We start from the raw sequence: 13,471 nt of genomic DNA, 5'->3' as shown, positions 1-13,471 counted from the left end.
AGACGACATGTTTTTATGTATAGAAAACCCTAAAGACTCCACTGAAAAACTTTTAGGAATAATAAATGAATACAGTCAAGTCATAGGATACAAAATCAACATACAAAAGTCGGTTGCGCTTCTATACACTGACAACGAAGCAGCAGAAAGAGAAACCATGAAATTTCTAGAAGAAAACACAGGCAGTGTGCTCTTTGACATCCGTCTTAGCAGCATATTTTCAAATACCATGTCTGACCAGGCAAGGGAAACAAAAGAAAAAAATGAACAAATGGGACGACATCAAACTAAAAATCTTCTGCACAGCAAAGGAAACCATCAACAAAACAAAAAGACAACCTAACAATTAGGAGAAGATGTTTGCAAACCATATATCAAATAAGGGGTTAATATCCAAAATATACAAAGAACTCATACATCTCAAAAACAAAAAACCCGCAACTCAATTTAAAAATGGGCAAAAGATCTGAACAGAGATTTCTCCAAAGAAGATATATGGATGGCCAACAGGCACATGAAAAGATGTTCAACATCATTAGCTACTAGGGAAACGCAAATCAGAACTACGAGATATCACCTCACTCCAGTCAGAATGGCTATAACTAACAAGACAGGAAACCACAAGTGTTGGAGAGGATGTGGACAGAAGGGAATCCTCGTACACTGCTGGTGGGAGTGCAAGCTGGTGCAGCCACTATGGAAAGCAGAATGGAGTATCCTCAGAAAATTAAGAATAGGTCTACCATATGATCCAGCTATTCCACTGCTGGGTATTTATGCAAAGAATTTGAAAACTCAAGTGCATAAAGATACATGCATCCCTATGTTCATTACAGCATTATTCACAATAGCTAAGACTTGGAAGCAATGTAGGTGCCCATCAAGGGATGAGTGGATAAAGAAGATGTGGTATATAAACATAATGGAATACTACTCAGCCATAAGAAATGATGAAATCTGGCTATTTGTGACAACATGGATGGATCTTGAGGGTATTAAGTGAAATAAGTCAGAGGGAGAAAATCAAATACCATATGATCTCACTCATAAGTAGAAGATAAAAACAACGACAAACAAACACAGCAATGGAGATTGGATTGGTGGTTACCACAGGTGAATGGGGGGGGGGGGAGGGAGGGCAAAAGAGGGGATTAGGCACACATGTGTGGTGATGGACTATAATTAGTTTTTGGGTGGTGAACATGATGTAATCTACACAGAATTCGAAATATACTACGACGTACATCTGAAAACCACATAATGTTATAATCCAACGTTACTGCAATAAAAAATAACTAAAATAAAAAACTACAAATGCATACCTTTTCAAAATCATAGTCAGGCATAAAGAAAGAATAAAAATATTGTAGACATGAAAAAATATAAAATTTACCTACCACACATAGTTTTATAGGAAGTGGATTAAGAATATGACTTAGTAAAAGGAGGTTGTTATTCAGGAAATGGGAAGGCAAGAAATCCAAGAAACTGGATTCAACCCAGGACTTACTGAAAAGCAATCCTACTACAGCAGCTCCATGGCAAGCCTAAAATACTTGACTACATAAATGATATTTATGAAGTGATAACTTTTTTTCAACTTTTAGAATTAAGCCATGATCAACGCCCAAAGACAATTATTATAGCAGAATGTCAATATTTTCAGATTTAACAATATAAAGAAAAGTGCAGATACCTCACTTTCGCAAGTGGAAGGGTAAAGGAGAGGGGAAAGAAAAGGTAATGATGCCAATACCTTCATCTTTCAAGAAGGAGAATAGGAGACATTGCTATACACAAGGGAAGAAGACACAAAAATAAATATATTTAAATTACAACAGAAACTGAAAGCAGAATTATGTAAGATAACTCATGAATTAAAGCAGGATTTTCAAAGTTGAGCTGTTATACAGTCAAAAAAAAGTCCTCAGGCTAATGCCCAGGAGTCCTGAAGCTACAAGAGCCCTTCAGAGTTGACCCAAGTTATGGTGGGGCTCAGGACCTTTATACTCGCACACTGAGCAGTCATCGGAGGTGAGTTCCCCTGGGAAGTGGGATGAAATGGGTGAGACAGCTCTCCTCACCTGAGGTAATTCCAGAGGAGGGCTAACAGCTGACACTGTCAGCCAGCAACATTCCCTGCGACTGAGGGAATAAATCCTTCAGTCCCAAAGGGAGGAATCTAGGTGGATCAGTAGAACATCCCCTATAGAAGTACTGTTCTAGTCACTAGCAATGCATATTTTTTTGGATAGAAGAAAACAAAAAAGAACTGCTTTAAAAAATTCATCATCTTGGGGCTGGCCCGGTGGCCGAGTAGTTAAATTCACGTGCTCCGCTGCAGGCGGCCCAGTGTTTTGTTGGTTCGAACCCTGGGCGTGGACATGGCACTGCTCATCAAACCACGCTGAGGCAGCGTCCCACACACCACAACTAGAAGGACCCACAATGAAGAATATACAACGATGTACCGGGGGGCTATGGGGAGAAAAAGGAAAAAAATAAAATCTTAAAAAAATTCATCATCTCTTAACGTCCATTAACTCAACCAGTTCACCCTTTTAACTTATGAACTTTCTTCCTTCAGTTAAACATTCATCATCACAGTCAGGAAGGGCAAGGTTATGCTGCATTAAGATCTTAACCTGCAGGAAAAATTAAATCTCACTGGCTTAGCCCAATAAAAGGGACTCAATTCCACACTCATTAAAGGCACTCAGTTTCCAACATCTTACACACCATCACCTCAACAATGGTTTCTAGGCTTATGAAGCAGGGGAAGACAAAGCAGAGAGAGCTTACACTCTCTTTTAAGTTCCATTGGCTGGTACTAGCCACGTGACTCCAACCTAACTGCAGAGGCGGCTGGTAAATGTACAGAAGCTTATGGAATATTGGTGAGCTGATATGATTGAAGGTAAAACCAAATGCTCACGACTAGTAGGTTGTTCTCTAGTATACCCATATGCTTTTCTCCAAGGTATATGGCTACTAAGACCCAGTTCTTCTTGTCAACAAACTTGTTTATAAAGGATATACCTGTTATTTTGATTAAATTATGAAGTAAAGATTACATTACCCAAGGAAATCTGGATGCAAAAAACCCAGCTATTTCTATGAAACTGTCACTGGAAGAGAAGACTCTGATCTTCTCATTAAGAAGAGATCTTCCAGCATGGGGCCAGTGTGACAACGTTTAACTGTAAGAGTGTCCCAGAATATAGTCTATCACTCACCACGATAATAGGGCTTAAGTTTCAACTAAAAAAATCCGATCTCAATGTCTCCCTAAATTCTGAGTCTCGTTCAGTCTCTAGCCCTGCCTCTTGTCTTTGCAGGGTCAAAAGCAGAGAGCTACATATAGACACCAAGGATTCCCTGGACACCCAGCACAATTCCTCCCCACTTCCCCAAGGTGCCATTCCCTCTTGACTCCTATGTTGAATGACAATACCCACCCTGAGGAAGATGATGAAACCAGCACAGAATCTCGGACCACTTGCCATCTTGTTCTTGGCAAATTCAGACTACGACAATGGAGAGCAGGATCCCAAGTGTCACTATCTGTCCCCACACCGCACAGTGTCCCTGCCTGATGACTTTCAGTACAGACTGTAGTACAGGAGATGGAGATCCTAAGGATGCCTAGTTCTCCATTCTGACCTCATCCAGAAGAGGGAAGGAACCACCATTGGCTCCTCAGGCCCTAAGGGTGAGTGAGGAAACAAGGAGAAGGGGATGCCTGCTCCTCAGGGCCATGGCCCTCTATAACCTCAGAGATAAGCTCCAAGCCACCTGTCTTAATGACAAAACCCAGAGACTGCAATGGAGACTAGCTTTCAGGACTGGGTCCATGTCTAAGGAGCCACAGTGTGTAGTGACCTCCCTAACACCTGGGAAGAGAATGTTATCAGGAATCAATAGGTCATTATGGTCACAGACAAGGGGAACTCTGTCCTTAGAGATTCCAGCTCAGCAGTGCCATCACATGACTGTATGGGAGACAAAGGATGGAATGAGTCTGAGCTGGCTCCCCATAAGGAGGGACCTTAGAACCAGAGGGAGCTCTGCCATTTGTCTTGCGGGGTCCCCAGGAAACAAACTTCCCCTGACACCACTCCACTGTGAAGGGGATCTGGAACCTAGAGGTGCTCCATGTGGCAGATGTGGACATCGCCACACTAGGAAGTCATTTTCAGCAACAAAAGGATCTGAAAAATCCAGTTCCTGTTCCTAATAAGTGCGATGGGCACAAAGTTGGTTGTCTTCATCCCATGTACAAGATGAAGTTTTTGAGAGTTGTGCAAGTTACCCAGGCTGGGCCAATCAGAATCTTTCCTAAAATGGTTAAAAACCTGGTAGACACATACAACAGACACACACAAACACACACACACACACAGAAATAGAGATGAGATAAAATGTGAGGTGATAAGAAAGAGAGATGCAGAAAATAGAGAGAGACACAAAAAGAAACACAGAGATAAAGAGATGCAGACAATGACAAAGGTGCAGGCAGAGAAAAATGAGAGAGAGAAGGGGTGGGCCAACAATGCAGTGAAAGATACCCAACAAGGGAGACAGAGAAAAAGATGCAGAGCGACACACTGAAAGAAGTATATGGGGACAAAGAGAGACAGAGAAAGAGAGAAAGGTGCCCAGACAGAAATACAACAGAAAGAGAAGAGACAGATGAAGATCTCACTGAATATCTGCATCTAGATACTTCTGAAATCAATTTGACCCTAGGCTTATTTCTAACATAAAAAAAACATAAATTTGTGTTGGATTGCTATCATTTAAAACCAAAAAGGTACTTTTATTACTGGTTATACTTTCTAAAAGATAAAAATTTACCTTGATCAATGTGACTTGCCAGGATATATTTGAAACATCAGTGACCAGAGGTCACTATATCAGTCAACAAACACTTCCACCATGCTTACTTACACAATACTCACCAAACTGGAAGAGAGGTGGGCACATCCTAAGGCCACTGCACTAAATGTCAATACTAAAGAACCAGGAAGGACATGACTATAGAATTGATTTTCTATCTCCTTTGCCCACTCTTACATGGCACCACAAGAGGCTTCTAGTCTCCTTTAAAGAAGCAACTCTTCCTTCTGGTCCCAGGTTCCCCAAAATATGTTCCTTCATTCTACAATGGTTTCCTATCTCTGCTCATTTAAGGAGGTTCAGGATACAGGTAACTCATAATCATGTTTATTATGATAAAATCTCTATACTCAGGCAAATGGCTTCAAGTGTTTCTCTTGAACAGTCTATGGAGGAAGAAGGGAAACAGAAAAACCCGTTGGGATCTGAGCAGACGCAGCTGGCAGCACACTGGCAGAGGCTCTGAGGTCATGCAGGAAGCACCATCGCAGTAAGATACTCAAGGTGGGGGTCACAGGAGGTGACCTGGCGACTTTGTCAGGGTCACTGTAGGACTCTGATCTCAGAGGGGGTCAGACTGACAGGCAGTTGAGATTCTGAGCAAGGATCAGCAGGCATTACAGAAGAACGAAGACTAATCCCAAAGTATCCTCAGGAGTCAGTGCAGGAGCCCTGTAGAAAAGAGAAAGCGATCAGCACAGGGCACCCTGAGAAATGCGCCCTCTCCTCTCCCCTCGGGGCCCCTGCAGCATCAGATAGAGAAAGCTGAGGTCCAGGACATATTGTCATCACCTTCCCCAATATCTGTGTAAAAGTGAAATCAGCTAAAGGGGACCTGGCATTTCAGCTCCACGCACATGTGTGGGAGGCATGGGGCAGCTGTTATCCTTCTGGGGAATATGAAGATTGCATTCTTTTTAGTAAATTAGATAACCCACCGTTCCACCACTTACAAATGCACACAGGCAGTAGTCACCAACATGTGGCACAAAGTGGGCATCCTCCTGGTGTCTAATACCCAAGAGGTGGCTCTGGCTGTAAGTTTCACAGAAAGATGTCACCAAAGTCATGGCCTGGTTCTGGGGTACAAACCTCGGAGCTTCCTACAGAAACTGGGCAACCTTCTCCCCTAACCTTGACCCCCATTGCAGAGAATAGGCCATGAACTGAGACCATTGTGCCCAGGGACACTCAGCTTAGCCCTTCCCTCTTTTACCTGTCCCCACACCCAAAATTGAACCTGAGCAGAAATAGTACCTGCTGGTGGAGTCCCACGAAGTCCTACAAACGAAGTTACACAGAGAAAGGTCTCATTAAGCAAAGATCCAGTTCGTCACTCACCCCAAAGGGAAATGAGACATGCAACTTAAATGGAAATTTATTTCCTCCTTACCCATCAGCCTCCAGGCCTTAACTGCCCCAAGCTAAAATCCTCCAAAATGAATGAAACATTCACTAGAAGGAAGGAAAGCCTATGCTCTGACCCTCTTAAAGGAGGAAGCTTTCGGAAAGGAGCCAGTGAGGTCTGATGAACTGAAGGAAGTCCTAGAATACATTCCACCTGTTACCAGATTCCAGCATCTCCCCCTAGGGCTCCTCCCACCACCAGCCCAGCCTTTTGCCTTTTAGGGTCAGGAGGAAGGATTTACACTGGAGGCAGAGGACCCCTGAACAGAGGGTCTCAATCACAGCTCATCTTCCCCGTTTCCCTGCAGTGCCTTACCCTTCTTGCTCCTGTGACGGATGATAAGGCCCAGTCCGAGGAAGATGAGCCCCAGCACGAAGCCCCCGACGCCACTCAGCATCTTGCTCTGGGAAGATTCAGACTGTGCTCCTGGGGATCAGAGCCTGAGTGTCAGCATTTGTCCCGGCACCCCACAGTGATCCTTTGGGAAGCTTGAAGTCCTGTCTGAGAGACAGGAGATAGAGGTTCCAGGGAAACCTAGTCCTCCATTCTGGCCACTCTTGGGGGAGGGACCAGCCAATAGATCCTTGGACACAGTGGGTGGGTGAGAGAAAGGGGGGGACGCGGATCCCTGCTCCTCAGGAAAACACCCATAATCTTAGACCTTAAGACCCCAGTCACCAGTCATAATAGTCAATCCTTCAGAGTCATCAAGGCTGGGTTCTGGGGCCGTGGTGTGTTAACTGACCTCCTAGTATCTGGAGAGACAATGAGATCAGGATTCTTCTGATGCCCTTCCTATGGGACAAGAGGCACTCTAGTCTCCTTGATTTCCAGCTCAGTAGTGAAGTCGAGGATAAGGGATGAGATGGGATGGGCCAGAGGAAGCTCTGCCCTCTGTCTTGTGGGGCCCACAGTGAAAGGAAACAAATTGTCCCTTACGCCACTGCACTGTGATGGGGCTCTGGAGGCTGGGGTGCTCCACGTGGCAGGTGTAGACATCTCCTCGCTGGGGAGTCATTTCCAGCATCACAAGGATCTGGAAGGTCCAGTCCCCGTTTCTAATAAGGGGGGTGGACACAACGCCAGCTGTCTCCTCCTGGTCATTCCGGAACCACCGAACTTTGATCTGGCTTGGATAGAAATCTGTCACTGAGCAGACCAGCAGGTTGTGGTGGTTTAGAACCTCTGTCTTGGATGGGGAGATGGTCACTGTAGGTTCCACTGAGGGGAGGAAAAGACAGTGAGATGTGAGACCACACAGCAAGTCTCCCCATGGAGAGACTCCTCCTTGGTACCAGAGTAAAGATCCCTGGACTCCAAGTCTTGGTTAGGATCCCAGCTCGGCCACTTTATTAGCTTGAATAAACACATTAGTCAGTTTACTTTTCAGAGTCTCAATAGATAATAGCAATCATCATATTGGAGTTACTCTGTTGACACCAACTGATAAAAATAAACCACCTTAAAACTGTAAATTGCTATGTTATACAGGCCACTATTCACAAAATTTTTAAAAATAAAAATAATAAACCTGGACTTCTTTCCCCATACTTGTTGAAGTTGATCATCAGGATTAGCTCTAGTGATTCACGCTAGGACACTGACACTGTTAGTCCCAGTGCTCCCCAAAGTAGGGAAAATACAGCAGCTTTGACTCTCTCCTGCTGGCCGTGAGACCATCAACACTGGTCATGGCCCCACGGATAGTAACATGAACTGAGACTTAAGAATGTGATAGACATTTCTATGTCCAACAAAATAGGATAACAGTGGTCATCACATGCTCTCTAAAAGCAGTGCTTCTCAACCAGGCTATATTTCATAATTCTTGGCCTGCAATACTAAAAAAAATTTGAGAGCAGGAGCACTTCTTACAAGTTGCCATCAACAAAGCATCACTCTCAGCTTTTAGCCTAAACTTTGCTCAAATGCCATTCTGTAGTGAACTCCCCACAAAAACGTATATTACTAAATATATGAACTTCCCTCTCCACATCATATATGCCACCTATATTTTATTCACTCATTCAAAAAATATAAATTTGACAAGCACAGGGAATTCAAAGATAAACAAGAGACCATAGTCCCTCACCTTACAGAACTTGCAATCTAATAACAGAGAGAAAAAAGTTAATGTATTTCAAAAGTTTTTAATTTTTGAAGGAAGACAAAGAGAACCTTGAAAGCAAACAGCACTGATAAACACCACATTTGCCCATGGCCTCGATTCCTGTATCTTCTCAGATTGCTACTCATGGTCAAATACCACACACTTCTCCCTACCTATTTTACACATCTTATCCTTTATATTGCCAGCCATTTTATTGCATCTCCCTTATTCCCTTAGTGTGAAGCTACAGTAAATATTTTATGTGGGTCTTATTTATTTGATAATACATTATATTCTCTCATTTTCTTTTCTTTTCCTAATTTTCTTCTAACATTCAAGTTTAATTACTAGCTGCCTACCCTATTCCATCCCCTTGCTATTAAGAATTACTTTCTTGTTCTGAGATTAGACATTATTATCATGTATGTTCTCTATAGGAAATATTCTGAGAATCTTGCAGAAGTTGGCCTGGGTTGAGAATGTAATGTAAACATGAAAGTATAACTAGGATTCGCTGAGGTCAGCAGACAGTCTTGGCACCCCAGTTAAACGGCACCCATGAGCCATCATCTGGAAGGAATCATGTTCTCAGTTTTGACTTAACTATTGTTCAGGTTCTCCTTCCTGGGGTCAGATTGAAATCATGGTCCATTATATGGATTTACAAAATCTGTTCATCTTAAACTGATTAGGAGTAAAAACAAATTCAAGAGGAAAATGTTAGGTTAATTTTTATTAAAAATAAATGAAATTTATTAAAAATAAAAGTACTTGGTGGCAGCAGGAAGTGGGTCAGAAGGCAAGAGAATGTAAAGTCAGCTAAAAGTTATGCGAACATGATAGATAACACTGTGGTCAGACTAGCAATTAAACAGTGAGTTTTCAATCTCCTGAAAGTATTATTTTGCCCCACCAACATTGAAAATAGGCAAGAACAGACTCATATTGCTGCTTCCGGTCCTAACAGGCTTTAACGAGGCTTTCCTTCCATTAATTCTATTACAGGTAGTAAAGAACATAATGACTGTTGTGTATTTTGGGGAGGCTTCAGGACCTGGTGAGTTAACTGTGGGCTGATTACATAAAGTGTTTATTATGTGTCAATATCAGCATATTAAAGTGGTGATGCTAATTCCTAAGACACAAGGTAGTTGTGAAATTAACTGGCATAATATAGATGGTGTTTGGTAAGGTAACTGTCTAGAAATAGGTGCTTATTAAATGGGTATGATTAACTTTCAAAATGCCTACCCCTGAAGTGGATGCTAGGGTTGGGGGGAGGGGGCCCTGGAAGGGAGGATAAGCAGGGTCTAGGCCAAAAGAAACCTGAAACAATTTTTACTCAATAATTAAATAGCATTAATTCATTTACTCCAAAACTTCAGCACCTTCTATTGTACCATTTGCTGAGCTTTTCTAAGAAGCTAAAATTCTGCCCTACAACATTCAAGTGTTGTTTTTATTTCTAGCAAAGACTTGTTCCCTTAGACATTGCATTCACAAATTCTAAATTATGAAGATCCAAGTCAATAAGAGTTTACTTTAAAGCATTAAGCAAAATAGTGAAGAATAATCAATAAAGTGAGTTTTTAAGGCTTTACTAACCCTTCTGACTTCTTTTGAGCCTAGTGGATGGGCAGTTGAATACACTTACTTATTAATTTCACAAAGGTTACTGATCTCATACTGTGCCAATGTGTCAGGTGCTACCCATACAACGTAATTAAGCCAGTCCCTCGCCTCAAAGAGGTCCAGGGCTAGTGACAGCCACTTAAAAAACAAAGTTAAGATGAATAATAATTTGAAACCAAAAAGTCAAAATATGTACGACTCTATTACCACGTGTGCAAGGTGCCCTGGTGCAGCTGCAGAGCAGCCCTAAAGCCACCAGGCCGGGCCCCATAAGCTTCGCAGCACCCCCAGCTCTGAACAAGGGCCCTGCAGAGAGAGCTCACAGGAGGGCCAAGGCGGGGAGGAAGGAGGGCACTCTGGGCCCAGGGCTCTGCTCAGGCAGAGGTGAGGAACGGGGAAACAAACACACCTCCGGCGCGAGGCGAGGATATGCAGAATTAGTGGAAAGAACAGCACAGGGAGCAGGGTCACACTGGGAAGGCCTGGCCTGGCTCTGCATGGAATGTTCCAGAGCTGCGGCCCTTCGTCCCGAATCTGCGCTGGGTCCCTCCCCTCGGCCCGGGGAGGAGTGAGGGATAGGGGGAACGCGCCCCGCCTCCCTGTCCGCTCTTTGGCCCGGGATTCCTATTCCACAGATCGCCCCTCCCCCAGCCCTCCCAGCGCAGACACTCGGCCGTGCCGAAGGTGGGCCCTGAGGAGGGCGGGCGACCGGCGCTCACCTTGGTGCTGCAAGGACCTGGGGACCTCCAACTGGTAGTTGTATCTGCACACTCTGTCCAACTCGGCCCGCGTCTGCTCCAGGACGTCCTTCTGTCCGTTCCAGTACTCGGCGCTCGGCCGCCCCAGCTCGGTCACCGCCTTGTACTCCCCCACGTCGCTGTCGAAGCGCGCGTACTCCTCCTGGTTGTAGATGTATCTGGTCACGAGCCGCACCCGCTCCGTCCCGTTGGTGAAGTAGCACTGGCCCTTAAACTGGTACACGAAATCCTCTGCGGGGAATCGCCGTCCGTCAGTCAGGACGCAGCCCCGCAGCCCAACGCAACACCCTTTGTGCTAGGTGGACGTTCTGGGTCGCGGCCATTTGGGTGGGATAAACTTAAAACCCGGCCGCGACCTCGGATTCCCGCCCCACTCGCCTCCGGCTCTGACCCCGGGATCCTCAGCCAACTCTTCCCCACGCCTACCCGTCTCCCTCTGAGGGCTTCCAGAATTGCCTACATACAAGGAAACTCTCCTGTCTCTAAGGGCAAGCCCTGGGACCTGAGAACTGAGTAAACAGGACAGATGTGGTGATTTTATACTGATGCCTGTACTTAGAGGAATCCAGACTTGCTCACACGAAATTTTCCATAGAACTCCTGGGAACCTCAGAGACAAACGAGTATGCACGTAAGCACGAGAGTTCAAGGGAATGACGAGAAAGGTGGAGAAAAGCTTATCCTTCTCCTGACCAGCACATTCTCTTGGTCCCTGGACAAAGTGCCTTCATCTCGTGTCTGGGTTTACTCTGTTTCTGCTAACCCCTCCCCACTGCAGTTTGAGGCTCTCTCACTCCTGTGTGGATAGAAGGGACCCAGACCTCCCCAGTCCTAGAAAGGCACATTTTATTCATGGCTTTCAAATTAGATTAATTAGCTTCCAATTAAATTATGCGAATTCACAGCTTGGGCAGATTACTTAACAGAGTATCTATAAAATAAGTATAATTGTGTAAAAGTCATAAAACCTACACAGAGAGGTGTTAGGAAGATTGAGAATGATTTTATATAAAGATACTAATCCTGTGTTTGAAATGAATAATTTATCAATATGTATTGTTTCTCTTCTTTACATTCTCCTTTCTCCTAAATTTAGTCCACTGTCAACTCAAGTCTCTGAATCCCACTCAAGTTACTATTTGACCATAAATCAGTGAAACTTGAAGACTCCCTGTCTGTGGTCACCCAGTCAGCTTCACTCATACCAAGTTTGCCTCCATCAGCCTCCACCCTGAGTCAGGAATGTAAAGCCCTTTTTCTCAAATACAGAGACTACTGCCAGCCTACATTCCCCCAACCCAGAGTCCCATAGTATATAGCTCAGACAAGGTCTTGGGGGATCTGAAATAAATCCTTCTGTGTTTTCTTTGGAGAAATTCATATCTTCAAAAATAACCCCATGCTCACTTTGTCTCCTCCTCCCCATTGTATCATCCCCAGGCTTCAGCTTGTGGGATGGGGACTATCCTCAGCTCATCATTATAAGGTGGAAATGAGACTGTAACATACCTCTCTTTCCCACAGAAAGACTGTATTCTGAGATCACAGAATCCCCCACATCTCAGCCCAAGGGTCCCTCAGAGCCTGTTCCCCAGGGTGGTGGCTCTGGGGAGCAGCTGCCCTGCACTCACGTGGAGAGTCTCTGCCCTCAGCTATTGGGGTGCTCAGCACCACCAGCGTCACCATCACAGCTGCTGTCCAAAGGCCTCTGGGGATCTGCGGAGCCATCTTCCCAGACGTAATTGAGAACAAAGGAAGATGTAATGGTGGTCAACACAGCTTGCACCTGGTGGCTCTGATGTACCCACTTCAGAGAGAAAAGACCTGCAAAAGCTTCTATGTACTGTAGGATTGGAGAACCCCTAGGAAGGGAACCAATGACCACTGGAGCTGAAGGACCTCATCTGTCTCTGGGCAGACATTTTTTATGAAAGTTCTCAGTCCACTGCCTGGCACTGTGTCTTCATCAAGTTGCACTGGATGAACATTTGAGGGGAAGATTTTCTCTCAGTTATGGATCTGAAGATTGAATGCCTTAGGAGTTTAAAGAACCAAAAGAAAAATGATTCAAGAGGAGAAATCTTTGTGATAGTTATTTAAAACCTATTGTTCTTGTCCTTGGGATTTTTTTGTAGGGGAAAATAAATGGGGATCATGTTTCAGAGGAGAGAAAATTATTGTCACTTAGATGCTCACTCCTATTATCTTGGACACTGTGAGGAGCACAGTGGTGGTGGGAGGAGCAGAGTTAGAAGGAAATGGTTTGGAGCTGCAGTTCTACCACTGATGTGCTTTATGAGAGTCAACACATTACCGAACCTCTTTTGGCCTCAGGCTTCTCTTTGTAAAATGTGGATCATGCTTCATGCCTTTTATACGTACGTCTTCATATGTACAAACGTAAGAGTAACATGATTTGTTTAATATTGCAGAATGTTCCTCAGCTGCTGTGTGTAACTGTTGGGAATATCAGTTTAATTTGTGGAGCAAGAAAACAAGCAAAAAAAGTCTGCACCCAGCCCTGCTGGCAAGTGGTTCTTCATTATACAAGAATCTATTGCATTTGTGCTCTTTGAATGAAAGTATTTGAAAAGTTGACTTTTCTCTTATAAGCCTTCAGCTGCTTAAATCCTCCCCAAACCACGAAACAGGCTCATCTGATGT

General features: G+C 44.2%; 1 protein-coding gene across 1 annotated transcript; it reads right to left on the bottom strand.

Annotated features, from left to right (window-relative positions):
- Positions 1–5,204: 5,204 nt before the first annotated feature.
- On the bottom strand, positions 5,205–13,019 carry LOC103543619 (HLA class II histocompatibility antigen, DQ beta 1 chain-like). Its single transcript, XM_008510494.2, has 6 exons — positions 12,439–13,019; positions 10,769–11,038; positions 7,247–7,528; positions 6,623–6,733; positions 6,157–6,180; positions 5,205–5,571 (listed from the first exon to the last, which is right to left on the bottom strand). Exons 1-6 carry the CDS (start codon positions 12,533–12,535, stop codon positions 5,558–5,560), a joined length of 798 nt encoding a protein of 265 aa, XP_008508716.1. The 5' UTR covers positions 12,536–13,019; the 3' UTR covers positions 5,205–5,557.
- Between the last annotated feature and the right edge of the window lie 452 nt (positions 13,020–13,471).

The sequence above is a fragment of the Equus przewalskii genome, unplaced genomic scaffold (genome assembly GCF_037783145.1).
Source record: "Equus przewalskii isolate Varuska unplaced genomic scaffold, EquPr2 contig_9098, whole genome shotgun sequence".
In the NCBI taxonomy this organism is placed as follows: Eukaryota; Metazoa; Chordata; class Mammalia; order Perissodactyla; family Equidae; genus Equus; species Equus przewalskii.
Note: the sequence above shows the minus strand (reverse complement) of the source record. Positions and strands in the feature narration are given on the sequence as shown.